This window comes from Silurus meridionalis, chromosome 17 (assembly GCF_014805685.1).
Source record: "Silurus meridionalis isolate SWU-2019-XX chromosome 17, ASM1480568v1, whole genome shotgun sequence".
Classification (NCBI taxonomy): domain Eukaryota; kingdom Metazoa; phylum Chordata; class Actinopteri; order Siluriformes; family Siluridae; genus Silurus; species Silurus meridionalis.
In genome coordinates this window covers 24,428,649-24,446,122 of record NC_060900.1, presented here as the reverse complement: position 1 = coordinate 24,446,122, position 17,474 = coordinate 24,428,649, and the positions used below count along the sequence as shown (strand labels likewise).

The 17,474-nt window shown below is 35.0% G+C and overlaps 1 protein-coding gene across 7 annotated transcripts; it reads right to left on the bottom strand.

The window, feature by feature from the left end:
* Positions 1-499: 499 nt before the first annotated feature.
* Positions 500-16,978, bottom strand: alkal1 (ALK and LTK ligand 1). Of its 7 annotated transcripts, XR_006928237.1 has the most exons (7): positions 16,456-16,978; positions 13,798-13,931; positions 7,843-7,896; positions 6,335-6,418; positions 3,609-3,689; positions 3,441-3,491; positions 500-1,051 (listed from the first exon to the last, which is right to left on the bottom strand). XR_006928237.1 is itself a non-coding variant. In XM_046870372.1 (6 exons), exons 1-5 carry the CDS (start codon positions 16,572-16,574, stop codon positions 3,625-3,627), a joined length of 456 nt encoding a protein of 151 aa, XP_046726328.1. In that variant the 5' UTR covers positions 16,575-16,978; the 3' UTR covers positions 500-1,051; positions 3,609-3,624. The 7 variants fall into 7 exon arrangements, 6 of the variants coding, with proteins under 6 accessions (XP_046726328.1, XP_046726329.1, XP_046726331.1 ...); XM_046870372.1 differs by lacking the exon at positions 3,441-3,491; XM_046870373.1 differs by lacking the exon at positions 3,441-3,491 and having other exon boundaries at positions 6,335-6,415.
* Positions 16,979-17,474: the final 496 nt, after the last annotated feature.

Here is a 17,474-nt window from a genome sequence, read left to right as displayed (position 1 = left end):
TCCATCCATCCATCCATCCATCCATCCATCCATCCAGCCAGCCATCCACCCATGCATCAATCCATCCATCCATCCATCCATCCATGCATCCATCTATCCAACTGTCTGCCCCCCTACCTGTCCATACATCCACCCAACCAATCTGCCACCTATCTATTTGTTCATCCATCCAGGCATCCATTAATCCTACCAGTCTGTCTGTAAATTTGTCCATCCGCCCATCCATCCATACATCCACTGGTCCATTCATCAGTCCTTTCCCAATGCATCCCTCCATGGTCTGTCCCTCTACATGTCCATCCATCCATCCATCCATCTATCCATCCATCCATCCATCCATCCATCCATCCATCCATCCATCCATCCATCCAACGTCTTTCTTTCTTTCTTTCTTTCTTTCTTTCTTTCTTTCTTTCTTTCTTTCTTTCTTTCTTTCTTTCTTTCTTTCTTTCTTTCTTTCTTTCTTTCTTTCTTTCTTTCAATAATCTCACTACAGTCATGTGCTTGAAACTTTTTTTAATTGTTTTTTTTTTCAAAACATCAGTGCAATTTTTCCATTAGCGACTTTTCTTTGTTTAAACAGTTTGGAATGATTTCTATACGTGTCACATTAAACAACAAAACCACAGCATCGTAAGCAACTCGGACAAAAAAGAGGAAACTCTCATTTCACATAACACATAATTAAACATGTGGATAAAATAAAGAATATATAAAGAAATATTCATTAACCTTTCTACAGGACACAAAACAATATAAAACAAAACATACATTTTTAAATATATTATCTGATTATCAGTACTGAATATTTACATAACATATAAATAAATAAATGGCTGTGATGTTGAATAATCCATTAAATTCCAAGCCAACTGTATTTTTGATTGATAGATTTTTTAATATGGAAACAAATGGTTAAAAAACCTAAAATGTTACAGTATTTCAATGATATATTTTAATTTCTTGCTCTAACTGGGTGAGTGGAAGGCACTTCCTCGGAAAATTCATGTGCTCCAATTCCTCAGAGCTCCGTCTTCTGTAACATCAGTATCTGGAACATAAATATTCATCCTGGATTAGTAATCAATTATTTTAACTTAGATGTGCCATTTAGAAATGCAAACTATTCTTTCAGTATAGACTATATGAAAAAAAAACCCTGACCATCAGATTGGTATGTGCTTTTTGAACACCTTGTTTCATATTTAGTCTCCATTTGCTGTTCTTATTCGCTTCGCTCTTCAGGGAAGATACTCCAGTAAATTTTGGATTGTGTTTGTTGAGATTTTTGCTCATTCAGCAACAACATTGTTGAGATTGTTGAAATCATTTCCCAAACGTTTTCCAAACAATTCCAAAATGATTCCCAACTTTGTGGTAACAGTTTGGGAAAGAACTCAACAGTATTTTGTGTATGCAATATTTCTTTATATATTAATTTTTTTTTAAATGATAAATAAATCAATAAATAAATGTTTGTCACTTTTAGGCATTTCACGTTCTCATGTTTCCTTTCTCCCCTTTTACATTTTGTATTTCTCTTCCTTTTTATTTTAGATTTATATAAAGGTAAAAGTCAAATGCTTTGAAGTATAATAAAATGTTTTATATGAGCCATTCTACAAAGGCAAAACTTCACCTTTTCTCCAAATCTTGGTCTTTTTGCTTCTAGCCAAAGCATGTTTTGTGAAGCTTTGACCTAATCTTGAGTAACACAATTGACTTGGATTGTCATGTAACTTCCTGTTTAAAGTTGGTGATCATGATGAAAGGGTTGATACAGAGTGCTTGCAAGTAAAAATAATTTAAAAAAAGCATACTTTCACGCACAAAAGTGGTGTACAGAATTATGCAATCAATCCCATCCAATAAGCACAAACTAGCAGCTGAAAGCCCCGCCCCTATAACACAAACGAGGATCGATCCTGAGTGCGTCGTCGAGTTTTCAGGCTAAGCGTTAAAGTATTTCGGGCTCGACCCCTGGATCTGTCATCAACTACTCAAGACAGTTCTTTTACTGATTCACACATAATTACAGACTCAATACATTGACGGCCAATTAAACATTTCTGTTAGTGTCTAGAAGAAGCAAGGGGAACAATAGCTCCTGATGGCTACAGGTCAATCTTTCACACTTCATTTCCTAATTCTCAATGCTTTTTAAGTCAGGATTTGTCCTGGGTTGTCCATTACTGCCAGCGCCGATGTCACTACATGGACAGAGAAATGACGTTCTGCTCTTCAGCTCGTTTGAAGATTACATCTGTGTCAATTCCAGCAGCTTTTAGTCAGCTAATGCCAATTTGTTGTTAATTTGCTCACAGTGTGCTGTCTGAGTCAGTAAAAAACTACTCTTTTAATGTTTTTCCTCTTAAGAATGTAACCGAAGATAATTTTATTACAAACATTTGTCAGAAACGTACTGGTAATGGAACCAAACCAGAAGGAATTTGAAGGAATTTGTTTCATGTTTAAAGTGTAAGCTCACCTCAGTCACAAAAATTAAGCTGATCTGTTTTTTTTTGGTAGCTTAGAACCCTTTAAGTAGCAAAAGAACCCTCAATGAAGACATTTTCTATGATTCTATGATCTATAATTACTGGAAAGATTTGCTTCATGAAGATAACATAAGCACCTTAATATCTTAAGAACCATAAAGATCAATTTGGACTTATTAAAATTAACAACCTGATATAATGGTTCAGAACTGTCCATCAGTGAATAGGTTATAACCTTAACAAAGATGATCTATATTGAATAGATGTTCTGTACCCCAAAGATGGGGGTGGGTTTCCTTTTGGTCTGGTTCCTCTCAAGTTTGTTTCCTAACGCCATCTTAGGGAGTTTTCCCTTGTTACTGTCTCTACTTATTAGTTAAAAATATATGAGATAAACTTATTAGGGATGATTTAGAAATGTAAAATTTATATTCCAAATCTATTTACTTTTGTAAAGATGAGATTTATTCATTAACAGCATTTTTATTTTCAGTCTTGTTGTGGTTTTTTGTATTTTTTCTTCCTTCTGTTTTTTGTAAAGCATTATTTTATATTGCCATTTTATTTTCATTACTTATCGCATCCTGGTTTTCCTCCCTTCTTTTCTTAGTTCTCTGATTTATACCAACAATAAACCATAGCAAATCCACACATAAACAGAACGAAAAATTTACTTTTGCATTCATTAAGCAATAATCCATTTCATTCTTAGTTTTTCATCTCCTTATGGTACAGAAACTTAAATATGGATGTTTTGGTCTGTGTGTATGTGTGTAGCTGTGGGCCAGTGAGTCACGCTTATACATGCAGCATTGCGAAAGATACGAAAATAATCCAGCTGAACCTCTTTTTTAAAATAACTGCTTCATTTTATCTTCAACCAAAAAGCAAAGAAACACCATTTCAAGCCAATCTGTAAAAATGTTCATGTGATGGAGTCACCTCGCAGGGATACGGCCTGGATCCACTTTACACGGTCCTCATGCAGGAAATCTAGCAGGTGGTTCCGATTAAAGTTTTCACATTAGTTCTCACACACCATTTCAATCCATTTGCATTTCGATTCGTTTGCTGCTTGACAGAGTCTGGACATATAGAAATACGACTTACGTTTTTACCAATGCCGCTACGGCTGAGCACACAGGGGGCTCATCGCTAATCTCATCAGCAATCTTGCACATCTTTTGTAGACTGAAAATAGAAAAGAAGCAGGTTTTAATACATAAAATTACACACAAAAAACACAACCTTCACAAGATTTTGTCCTTCTACTGTCCCCCTATTCGTCCAAGCTTTGTTTTAAATGTAAATACATTTAATCAGCTAACTTGATAACTAGCATCTATAATGTTAATAAAACATCAGGTAAGGAATAAAACAGTGTCATGATCTTTCATGCCTTAGTTGCATTTAATGTTAGAATCTCTCCCTGGAATCGCTTTTTAGTCTCTCTTAAAGAGAGATGTTACAAAGTGCTGCAACTGGAGACTCCTTCCAAAATTGTTAACTAAATCATCTTCTTACAAAAGACCAATTCATTGATTCATGTGGATGAGCCATTTTGACTTTACAATCAGAACGAGTGCATTAACATGAACCTGTGCTACTGTTGGAGCCGCTGAAGCGATCTTCTGATAAATCAGTAGTCATGATCCCTTTTCCCAAATTCCCAATCTTCTTTTTTCAATATTTTTTAATGAATCTTTGACTTTCCACCGCACAGCCTTCACAAATAAATCACATCACAATTTATCTTGGCTCCTGGACACTGAGGGAAAAAACTCCTTAAACAGGGTGGAGAGGAAGCAGGGGAGTTGTGCACATTGCAGACTGTAGAGAGATTGTGAAATTGTTTAATGAAGCCGCCCTGTGCATTCCAACATAAAAAAAAAATACCACATGCGTGCACATAAAATCTAAACAACAAAATTGCGGTTATACAACCGGAGTAAATCCAGCAAAACAGTTAATATCAGACATAAGAATATACAATGAGTCAATATTGTCAATATGGATGCTGAAATGTGAATCCATCTGAGACGTCACAGAGCTTTTTATTAAGCTAAATACATTAGTTATGCTTTGAAGATGTTATAGTTCGAACAATTTCTTCGAAAGAGAGCTCGACTGCATTAAAATCCGCATTGAGTAGAAGCATAAAGTGCCTCTGTGCTAGATGAAATGAACTGCTCAACAGTTCACTGCTATTCCAGGAAGATGCTGCAGCTCTTTGTGATCTGCTTCGTTTCGTTAATCGTGACATGCATCTAGATCACTGTATTTTGGTGTCATTGTACAAAAAGTGACAACTTATGGTTACATGCACAAGTTCTTGAGTTTCAATCCCACCATTGCCAAGCTGTGACTGTCTGAGATGAAAGCAAGAGGATCTGGCAACCTGACAGCTTTCTTCTTTTGTGTCTGAAGGATATTGCATTTATAAACATGAACACTATATAGACATGGCTTTCTCAGTCATATATGGTTCTTCCACAAACTGTTAGCAGAAAATTGGAGGGACACAATTTCATAAGGCTTCTTTGGATGTGGTACCATAATTTTCTCTTCACTGGCAACCCAATCCTGTTCCAACATGCCAATGCCGCTGTGCAAAGCCAGCTCCATGAAGATATGGTTTACATGGGTTTGAGGTGGAAGTCTATTAAACTATTATTAATATCTATTATTACACTCCAGGCTTCTTTACTCAACATCTTTACTAACACCGTTGAGGCAGAATGAACCCCTCAGAAAGATGTACAAGCACAATCCAAAATCTAGTGAAACATTTTCCCAGAAGAATGGGAGGTTATTATAAGGGCAAATGGGGTATAAATGGGGTACAATAGAAGTGAATAAATAAGCGTGTGTAAACTAAATGTTACTTTATTATGAACTAATGATGAGTTCAGGCATATACTAATCAAGAACTAACCTCAATGAGAAAAAATAAAAATTAAAAGTGCATTATTCAAAATACATTACAAACATCTAAATCACTTATCATTCAGTGGCATTTGTCAAAAAGATAAAGTGAAGAGCTGCTGTGCTTACGTATAGTCTGTTCATTATGATATATAGACAGGAGATTAGATTAGTACTGACACAATAAACCACTCCACAGAATGGAGTAGGCGAACGCTGATTTGTAGTTTGGAAAGTAAAATCTGCTTCATGAATACATGTTAGTGTGGTTCTTTACCCATGAGGGCAATGGAGCAGTGCCTTGGGGGCCCAGGCCACTGCAACCACTCTGGGTAGATTTGATGAGAAAGGTATAAATACACAGGTGAAAACCGATGTTTATTATTGTGCCATGAGGAGGATAATTCAGCACCATCCAATGGTGTAATGCATTGTAAATAATGCACTTTTAATTCATAAATTTATATTATTTCTCATAGAACAAGTTACATTTAGCTTAACCTAAAGTGTCAATTAAAACATTAGTTAACAAACATGTACTAACGTAATTAAAGTATCCGTTGTTCACACATGAATTCATGTGACTTATGGTGTAGTTAAGGTTAGTTCTTGATCAGTGTATGTCTTTACTCATTATTAGTTCATAAGTAACATTTAGTTCACATATTAGTACATGCTTATGTATGTACTGTTATTGGAAAGTGTTACCGCAAATAGGGACTAAATAGGAAATCAAGTATACACAAACTTTTGTCCATAAATGTAAATTCTGATTGGTTCATGAGAGTGCATGCTAGTCTCAGGTGACATTATGGTATGTTAGGATCAGAGCACACTATCAGATCAACCAGCATCCTGTGCATCAGTAACTAATTTGACACTAGAAAGTGAAAAATGACATGAGGACGTACATGCAGGTCTGGAACACTCCCTGGTGTTGTGGTAAATCCGGTGAAAATGCATCCTGCACTCTGACGGAAACTTGACTGGTCCTGCTTAAAGAAAGACAGTTGTCTAATCAGGGTTAGGAAAAAAGAAAACCGTAGACAGCAGAGACACTCCTGTCCGTCGTTTGAGTTGTCTGAGTTGTCTAAGCATATGCGTTTTTTTTTTTTAAGGTCTGACAGTCCAGTGACAGGAGCTTTCCTGTCGCTGGAGATGTTTTTATTGTCTGTCAGGAAAAAAAACGAGTCACCCTGCTTTAGCTGTGCAGGGACCCAAATGAACAGATTAGCTCACACTCTTTCTTTCTTCGCACGAGGCTGAAGAATTAAATGTTTCAATAAAGCATGTCAGGCTCTTCGGATTAGCATCTGGATAATGGATTTTTGCAGCAATTATCGCAGCCACCTCGGGACCTGGAGCGATTAATCAGCTTTAACAGCTCGGGGTGACCTGAACCTGAATGTCTGACTGACCGTTGCGTACGGACCAGCGGCGTACAGACTCGCAAAAGATAGCGACCGATTGCAAAACTTGCTTCTGATAAAGTTCGCTGAGTGAAAAGTTTTATTTGCAATGCAGTCGAACATGCATGATATTAGTGACTACTTAGAGACTGATATTACTGTTGATGATTGAGCTGATGGTTAATAATTGAACTTTAATTCAGAATGAATCGATCATTATGCTACAGCATTCAGTGGGACCCAATATTAGTCCAATGTGGATGAATTTGTATTTTTGAAATGATCTTATTAGGTCATTATCAGACACAAACACAAACTACACACAGTACAATGTGCAGCCTAATGCATTTATTGACTGTGTTTTATAAAAAATAGGTTTTATTTTCTGTGCACAATTTGAAGCATAAAATATAAAAATAGAAATGTGGAATCGAATTAAAATAATATAGTGCAGATGTGTACAATATGTGCACTGTGCATGGCTTTACTTTATTAGAAGTGCTTATAATAGGTCATAATGTAAATTGTTCAAATTCTGTTTCAATTTTATTTGCAATAATTTTTTTTATCCTTTACTATTTTGACAATTCTATTAAAAAATCCCATTTAATGTTTCTTTTCTTTTTTTTATTTTAGACCTTTCATATAATATATTTTATATATATATATATATATATATATATATATATATATATATATATATATATATATATATATATATATATATATATATATATATATATATATATATATATGTATATATATATATATGTATATATATATATATATATATATATATATATATATATATATATATATATATATATATATATATATATATAATAATAATAATAATAATAATAATAATAATTATTATTATTATTATTTTACTCATTAAATCTTTCACATCATACATCATACCTTGTATGGTTGCGTACATTATAAATAAAATTCTTGTCTGATATTGTCAAAAGTGACCTTAATAAAATGTGTAAATCAGGAAAGCTTACCTGTGAAATGTTTTATAAACCTGTCCTTAATTGTGACATCTCTCAGCACAATCTCTGAAAATAAAAAAAAGAAAAGAAAAGAAAGAAGATTTGATTGTCTTCAGCTGTAGAGAAAACATTAGCAAGAACATTAGGGAGCATTAGAGAACATTACAGATCCCTGATGAGGTAAGCAGATGTTTGGGTCCCAAAGGTTCTCGGTACATGCCTGTACGCCAGGTTCCTAAGATCTGTTTCGGGGTTTAAGACATCAGGCATGAGGGCAAATATATAACACACAAAGCAAAAACATGTAATTTCTCTGTGTGCAGGTAAGCAGGGGATAACCACTCAGACATGGATACAGAGAGAGAGAGAGAGAGAGAGAGAGAGAGAGAGAGAGAGAGAGAGAGAGTTTCTGCCAGGACTTTTTGTATAATCAGGGAGCAGGAAGTGAAGCTTCTTCCCAGATGAGTGGAGTTTATTATAACATCAAATGGGGACTAAATGTGTAATGGGACGTTCAAAAAGCACAAACTATTCTTATAAGCAGGTGTCCACAAACTTTTGTCTCAATTCAATTCAAATAATAAATAAGCATGCTCTCTGTATGATGTAAAAGTACAACACATTATTATAGGATTCTGATTGGTCAGAAGGTGTTGAATAGTTCAATAAAGCAATAACGCAATTAATGATCGTTTCCATAGTAACAGTTATGGTATAAAGATAAGATGATAAATATTTCTATTTTAACACATTTACTTTGTACTCATTAAAGGAGTCTCCAGTGTCTGAGGAAACACCAAGTAACTTTTTCAGACATTTTTAAGACAGATAAATTAATACAATAGTGGATTCTCTGTAAACTTACACCTCCCTTATTAGCTCCATATGTTCGATGAAATGCTATAGGACGAAGACAAATGAACGCTGAAGTAAGTGTTTAACTAGATAAATTATGTAGGAGGTGGTAGTTTAGCGGTTAAGGCATTAGCCTTTTAATCTGAAGGTTGTGAGTTGAAATCCCAGCACCAAGCTGCCAGTCTTGAGTCCCTGAGCAAGGCCCTTAACCTTATACAGTAGCTGCTAGTTGAATACATGAGATAAATGGATAAAGGCATCTGCCAAATAGCATAAATGTAAATATGTAGAATCCTGATTTTGCACATTATACATGCAGTTTATTTTTATTCCTCTTTTATTTCCTCTTATGATAGAAATACTCGCTCTGTTTATCTTTGTGTGTTATTACACTGAGATAAGGGAATATCTGGGTGTGGAATGTAAGGGTGTGGGTAGGTATTTGTTTTTGGAATCATCCTGAACTCAGCCTGGTTTAAATCAGAACCCATGCCCCGGGTTCCTCCCAAATCCAGCTGCACAGTGTTTCAGTTCATTAATGTGGTGAAGTGGTAAAGGTTTAGCGCAGTTTTGGATGAAGTGCACTGTTCCTATACTGCGGTAAATGGATTAATCTGATTTTACAGGAAAACTTCTATAGCAAAACTGCTAATTCTACTAATTTCCTGATTGATTCATTATTGAACATAATCTAATTACTGTTTTTTTTTTTATTATCACCAAAGGATCCTTCTCTCTCTCTGTTCTCTCAGTAGTATAAACATGAGCCATGGCACGATTTCTGAACTACTCAGAAACTCATAACAATAATTGCACATTTCTCACATTTAAAAAAAAAAAGCCTTCAGTCTCACTGCAGATGTGATCACTCATTATCTGCTTTTCTAAGTACAATCTTTTGACTTCAAACATTTCGATATAATTGCTAAAAGTATTTGCACTCCTGACCAACACACCTACATATGGTTTCCAACATGTTTTAATCACACAATCCCTTTCCCTCATGAACATGCTCCTGTGTCCAAAACGAGCTACATGAAGACATGCTTGTTGGCGTTACGGTTGGAGCGGAAGAACCTGAATGTTCTGCATAGAGCCCAGACCCCGTCAACCCCACTAAACCTTTAGGATGAACTAGAACTGGAGTCTCCTTAATATCGTAAGTGTCTGCTCTTACTATTGCTCATGTGGCTGAATGAACACCCCCAAAAAGCTTTAGAATGTACTGGACATCAGGAAAAGGGGAATAAACCTAGAATGAGATGTTAAACAGTGAGATGTTCAATGTTTCCTATTAGAGTTCTCACATTCAGAGCTGTTGTAAGGAGATTACTTTTTAGTATTCAAACGCTTATCAGTGTCAGATGCCCAAATCTGTCCAGCTGCTAATTATAGCCTCCTGTGAATGCAGCGATTACTCACCCTGCATTATGAATGAATTTGAGCTGGATGGTTAATTCACAGCGCGGTTTATTAACGCAAAAGCGCTCACATGGCAGTGTAACTCAGTTTATCTCCGGCAGTAAAGAGGAAATAGCCGGGCATTAGGGACATTACGGTGCAACAGTAGACAGGATTCGGTGGCATTACGGATGGCTATTTACACATTCTCCTCCCACGTGAGTCATACACCAGAGCCTCGCTGACGTGCATGTCCAAATTCTGACCTGGACAAAGTCTAGCAGGTGTAAGAACTCGAGGGGAATAAGTTCACGAGGCATTTATAATTAATTCAATTCCAAAGAACAAAACTTCAAAGGCCTTCCAAATAAATGTGTGCAGATGTTGGGATGAAGAATCTGTCTTTCACAACACAGACATTTTACAGGCTAGATATTAATTAATTCTACTCTCGAAGAACTCACATATTAAAGTTTAATTGAATCACATCATGCAACAATAAAAAAGTACAATTAAATATGATTAAAAGAAATCAGTCATCTTTGGCTTCTTGTCATGTTCCACATAAAATGTTTAGTATAAAGTAAAGAATTATTCTATAGAGGTTTTTTTTAAGACTTTTACTACACTGGCCAGTGCTGCACTGTCACTGTATTTATTATCTCATTGTGTTGTGTAGTTTGCACTAAATGTTGTTTGCACGTGTGCATTTTAACTCATGTTAAATGTTAACTTAACTTGCACTTGCACTTCATTTCAACTAAAGTTGACTGCTACAAAGCTCTGACACTAGAGACTCTTTCCATTAGGGGTCCCCAAACCTTTTTCTGTGAGGACCATGTAATTTTTCCTTTCTTAACGAGGGGTCCGGGTTGTTCTGTAACAAAAAATGGCAATGGGCCGGAGTGACAACAAGTATTATTGTAAAGATTTTACTATGATTTTAAAAGTATTTATTATGCCTCCTAATGATAGATTCGTTTTTATTATTTTGTTATGCACTGTTCGTACTTGCCGATAACCAATTAATCAACAAATCGTTTTTAAAATGCACACTGGATAAGAAAGAAACAAACATAAAACTCCATTTAAAATAGTATTGAACTTTATTACAAAAATAAACCAGTACTGAATCATGAAAATGTAATAAAGGAAATTAATTTGAATATATTCATTAATAAATATAATTATATAATTAACAAATTATAAATATTAAATATAATATAGCACTATATAATATATTATTATTATATAATAAATCCGTGCAGCTTGCAACCTCACATGAAAAAAACAAACAGCACATGGAATCAGTAAAGCTGCTTTGGGATAATGTCCATTGTTAAAAGCACAATATGTGTATGTGTGTTTCCCCAATGGAAATGAGTATGTGACAAATAAAATTTGATTTGATTTGATTTGAATATAAATTAAAATAAATAATTTAATTTAATTTAATTAGTCAGCACTAGCATTTAAGTCACACCCTGCAATGCCCTTCATCGTCTGTCACCATCAAGGATTCAGGTTATGATTATCATGTTATCTCATGTTAACCTTTTGGTCTTTTTGTTAGTATTTATTCACCCAAATGAGGATGGGTTCCCCTTCTGAGTCTGGTTCCTCTCAAGGTTTCTTCCTCATAACATCTAAGGGAGTTTTTCCTTGCCACTGTCGCCATGGCTGCTCATCAGGGATAAATACACACCATTCACCTTGACTGTTGATTTCTGTAAAGCTGCTTTGAGACATTGTCTGTTGTGAAAAGCGCTATAGAAATAAACTTGACTTGACTTGACTATAAATTGAATTTGAATTTGCCTCTGTTACATGACAGATATTACTAACCACACGAGTTCTACCTCTGGAACACACTTTAATGCTTGGCGCTTAAGACAAAGCTCATTAACACCAGCGACGTCTTGCGGTGCTGAAGCTTTAAGCCAAACATTGCTAAGGAAGCTAGCAAACATCCTTCGTTAGACCGAAGAGAGCAAATACTCGATCGGCATCCTCTGCACTATACTGCTTCTCAAACAGCGCAAAATAAACTTCAGTACTAAATAAAGCATGAGCTTTTACTGTAGGATTTCCTTTATTACAGATAATAGATAGATAACAGAGCTAGCAATTAATGTAAACACCAGTTTAGCTTTCTGTATGCTAAGTGATAGTAACATGTAATTAAAATACTATATATTACGCTATATGGATATATGTAGCTAATCAATGTTGTACACTTAGCACAACACCAAAGCATAATAGTATAAGTTCTCCACAACTAGCTAGCTAGGTAGCTAACTAGAATGTATAGTGCTAATGTGCTGCAGAAATACAGACACTATTTAGTTATCCTAACGTTAAATGTCTTCGTAGAATGATGTGCACAGTTTGTTCTTAAGGCTTGACGAAGGTTACACCGCCACATGGGTTTGGTTATGACCTCTTAGTTTCTCTCTTTTCTAGAGGTTAGCCATAGAATCTGTTTTTATTTAATTAAGTTTCTTTCTCACTGTCACAACATTTTATGTAGGTTTGACTTTTTTTGTTCATTGAATATAGAAGCAAGGCTTGTTGAAAACTGGTAAGTCTAATCACTTAGTGGTTCAAACCAAAAAGCTTTATTCCTCATATACCACTACAATTAGCCAACAATTAGACTTATAAACACTTTTTTCTGTTGTGAAATGTAGAAGAAACAAGTTCTGTTCTCACTCATGCTTTCATAGGCTTAAATATAAAAGAATTATACAGAGGAACCGCAAGTGTGAAGCCAGTATAAAACTTATTTGTCCTATAAACATAAATATTAAATAAACACCCCCTTACAGTGAACAAACGCTAACGTCTTAACGTATTTGTTGGCTGTCTGTTTTTCAGCTTTAGGAAATAGGAAGAGTGTTGTGAAAGAGCTAATAGTACAGAAACGCTAACATATTAGAACAAAGACATTCATATCAACCTGTGACTTATGTTAAAAACCAAAATACTGTCATGTTATAGAAAAATTCATCAACATCTTGGAGATTTGAGTATTGTATCTGGCTATTCTGTCAGTGTATGCCCAATTTAGCTCAATTTAGCTATTTCTGAGATAGAAAGTAATGAATTACAGTAATCACATTAATGTATTTGAGTCGTTTTGTTTTGTGTATTTCTACTTTTTAAAGTATTTTTAACATCTGTAATTTGACTTTTACTTAAGTATATTTTGTTTGAAGTATTGTATTTAGCAACATTTTAAATCACAACCATTACTGAGCAATAAATAAATAAAAATACCGTCCCGGAAGCTAGTGTTTTTTTAATTACTCTCTAAATATGATTTATATCTCTGTGTCCTTTTTCAACTACAATACAATCCCACACCCCACCCCCACTGTTGAAAAGGTAACTTGGTCAATTTTAAATGAGATACTTATCACATTTACTTGAGCAGATTTTAGACCTATAACTTTACTCTTAAGTAAAAAGCCATTGTAGTAACAGTACTTGAGTAGAATATTTTATTACCCTTTCCACCTCTGAGCTATGTTAATAAATAATAAATCATCTCCTACAGTGTTTGTTTGTATGTGAAGTTACCCTGTTAGGCCACTTTTAAATCACCCACATCCGAAGCTCATGCCACAACAAACAAGTGAACGTGTAACAACAATGATTATATTAATAACCCTATTATCATCACCATCATCATCATCACCACCAACTCACCTATTGGCCTGCCGTGGGCGGATTTGTCCCGTGTGTTGATCTTTTCCCGCTCGCCGTCCACGATCACGCGCAGCAGCAGGTCCAGCAGAGTTTGCTTGTCCCCGAGCGTCGCTTCTCTGCTGTCCTTGCACCGGCTGGAGGTGATGAGCAAAAGAATTACACTCAACAATAAGTGCCATCTCTTCTCAGCCTGCATGGCTTTTTCAGCCTGATAAACAAACACACACACACACACACACACAAACACACACACACAATTACAGCACTAAATAAGCAGTTATAAAAGGTTAAATTACATGTTAATGAACTAGACATTTGACATAAAGGCTACTAGTCAAGCTGTGACCCACACAAAATATGACCCACATCAATGAAAAATAAAGGTTTATACTGTAGTTATGCATTTGTGGCACAAAGGACAAAAAAAAAATTAAAAAATCTGGCTAATGTAAAACCTTTAAATCCATCAGCATTTACATATACACACACTGCATGGTCAAAGGTATTGGGACACCACTTTTTCCAGCCATATGTGTTTTCCCCCCAAACTCTTACCACTAATTTGTAGGCACAGAATTATATTCGATGTCTTGGTCAACCCTATTAAACAACTTTGAGCTGATTTTAAAGGCTGAATGAATCCAATGCCTCCCTATCCTTTATCAGTACATGTCTTTATGAATGCCCACAAATCTCCACAACCTTAATTAATTAATTAATTAATTAATTGATTTGAATAAACCCTTTGTTATGGAATGATCACTGTGTGTCTTTACATACTTTTTACAGTGTCAAATAAACATATGATATTAACCAACAGCAATTTTTGCAGATTTTACACATATAAGTGCATGAATGAAACTTTTGGCATCAATGGCATTATGTATATTGTTTATATGTAACTTTTGCAGTGTTAAATAAACACCTAGATGGTTTAAAGATATTATTATTGTAATGTGTTTTAACAGAATTAACATAGATGACGTTACATTTTAATTATTAACACATTAATCATAATACTAATGTATTAATTATCATACTTTAACAGTGTTATATTAACACCTCCTCATACAGTGTTATTTATTATGTTGAATTAACCCCCAAAGCATGAATTAATAATTTAAACATTTTAATTTAATTCACTTTTTAACATCTATTTCAAGTCAATTAAACATCTATTATTTAGTCCACTGCTATTTATTACTGCTGTGGTGAACGAACACTTCTACTATATCTCTGCTGAAGTTCTGAATCTGTAACTTTGAATGCTTCAGTAATTCTCAAATAATACACACAATACTTAGTGTTGATAAATGAGCTCGTACATTACATTACTGCAACCTGTACTTACAGCATTAAATCAATTCAGATGTATTCATGAGGGAATGAACACACCCAGGGTTGAGTAACAGTAGGTTTGTTTTCTAGAACTTTTTCTCATTATTATATTAAATGGACCCCTAAAGCTTTGTGCCAGTACTTGCTGTGTTGATTCATTACCACAAACCATTACAAACCATACATACAGTAACACCAGTAGCATTAATTTAAAGTACTAAATCCATTCTTATTATGATGAAAGCACAAGACAGTAGATAGATCGATAGATAGATAGATAGATAGATAGATAGATAGATAGATAGATAGATAGATAGATAGATAGATAGATAGATAGATAGATAGATAGATTTATATCCTGAATTAACACTGAACCAATGCTCACAGTATAATCTGGAATAAATACTTCAATGTGTTGAATGAGCTCCTACTGAATTCGAGTCTATCTTATTACATAAAATCGACAAATGTTATATATATATATATATATATATATATATATATATATATATATATATATATATATATATATATATATATATAAAAGAACAGTCTTGAGTAATCACCACGTTCTTTTCCACGCTGAATGAACTCCTTGGTATAAAATCGGTTCTTAATGTCTTTACTAAATTTTTGACCACCAGAATCCACTCAAATGAACCCAGGCTCCAGTATATAAACCCCTCCAGTGATGAATATTGGCTCTTCGGCTGTTCGATTTGAATAAACACTTTATAACCATCTTTCTAACCCTGACAATATTTAATTAACCATCTCATTCACATGCACCTGTCAAAGTACTGAATCAATTCTCATGCCTTTTTCTGAATTAACACTGACAAAATTTAACACCTTATTTCCTAATAGATTTGAATAAACACTCTTAGAAAAGTGCTGAATGCATTACATCACTAGTGTGTGCCTGTATTATATGGAACTGAGCCCTGAAATACTCTGCACAGTGTAGTACTGAATTTATTCTCACCTCTTGTACTGAATTAGGACAAACACTGCACTGGATAAACAGCTGCAGGCTAAATTCAGTGCGTTTTATATGGTGTTATAATAAAATAAAACACGTCCCATATGAGCCATAATTAAGGGTCATAATAAGTCATAGCCTAAGGATAAGTCCAGCTTAACACAGATACACATGCAGTGCAGGTCTTAAGTCAGTACTGTAGGTGTTTAGGAGCTAAAACGCGCGCGCATCACTAACATTCTTCTAATTAAACACACACGCGCGAGCGCGCGAGCGCGCACCCACTTTTTCACTCAAACAAAACACAACTTTCAAAGAAAAGCAAAGTGCACACTTACACTGCTTGGTGGCACTGCCGGTGGTGTGTGTATGTGTGTGTGTGTGTGTGTCTTTGTGTATGAGTGTATGTATATTCCTGTCCGGCTCTGGAGAACACACTCGACTCTTTCCCCAGCATGCGTCCTGTTTTATACGTCAAACTGGAGAGATTTCTTGATGTAACGCAATCGATTTCGGGTGGGTGGCAGGAGACAAGGACATCTTTCACCCTCCATCAGGGTGTTTTTTTTGTGTCCCTTCTTTTTTTATGTTGATGATGATGGTAATTATTAGTACTACCTCCTTCTTCTTCTTGCTCTTCTTCTTGTTATCTCTTCTTGACACCCCCCTCCTTTCAGCTCCAAAGCTTCAATCCTCTTGCTCACTTCTTTTCATTCACAAACACATATATAATTTTATTTATTTTCTTGTTATCAGTAGAAATTGTTTTAAATCGTCCCTTTTTTTTCCAATAACGCGCGCTGCCGTGTAAATGCGCGCTCCCGCTGCGGCACGTTCACGCGTAAATGGTACCAGTTTTGGAGTTTGGAGGGATTTGTGTGTGTGTGTGTGTGTGTGTGTGTCTTTATGAGTCTTATGACCTCTCTAAGCCTTCTCATCACCTCCTCCCCCTAAATTAAATCTGGATTAATCAAGTTTCAGCACATTGAGTTTTCATAGATGTCGTGCAGTTACAGGAAAATAATCAACGACAGGGTGGAGTGATGAGTCACTGTTGCTACGATGAGTTATTTTGTTTTCTCTTACATTACAGAAATTTGCACAGGAAGAAAAACACAGCACACGTTTTATTTATCAATGCATAGTCTCATTAACTGTTGTGGAAGTGAATAAGTAAAAAAAACTTGTCATGTTACAGAAAAACACAAAAAAGTTTACCCTCTTCTGTCCTGAAGATTAAAACATTTATAAAAACATACAGTAACATTATATAAGTATATCTTTGGCTTTATCACTGACTGGTTCAGAGCATAGACACTTGAAACTCCTCCTATAAAACCATAATATTTAATAGAAT

What these genes read in the sequence shown, in the direction of transcription:
- alkal1 (XM_046870372.1), bottom strand. Translation starts at nt 16,574, where the DNA reads ATGCTGGGGAAAGAGTCGAGTGTGTTCTCCAGAGCCGGACAGGAATAT. An exon ending in CGGCAGTGCCACCAAGCAGT is followed by an intron (nt 13,932 to 16,455) that starts GTAAGTGTGCAC and finishes CATCACCTCCAG; the next exon opens with CCGGTGCAAGGACAGCAGAG. An exon ending in GGAGTGTTCCAGACCTGCAT is followed by an intron (nt 3,690 to 6,334) that starts GTACGTCCTCAT and finishes TTCTATTTTCAG; the next exon opens with TCTACAAAAGATGTGCAAGA.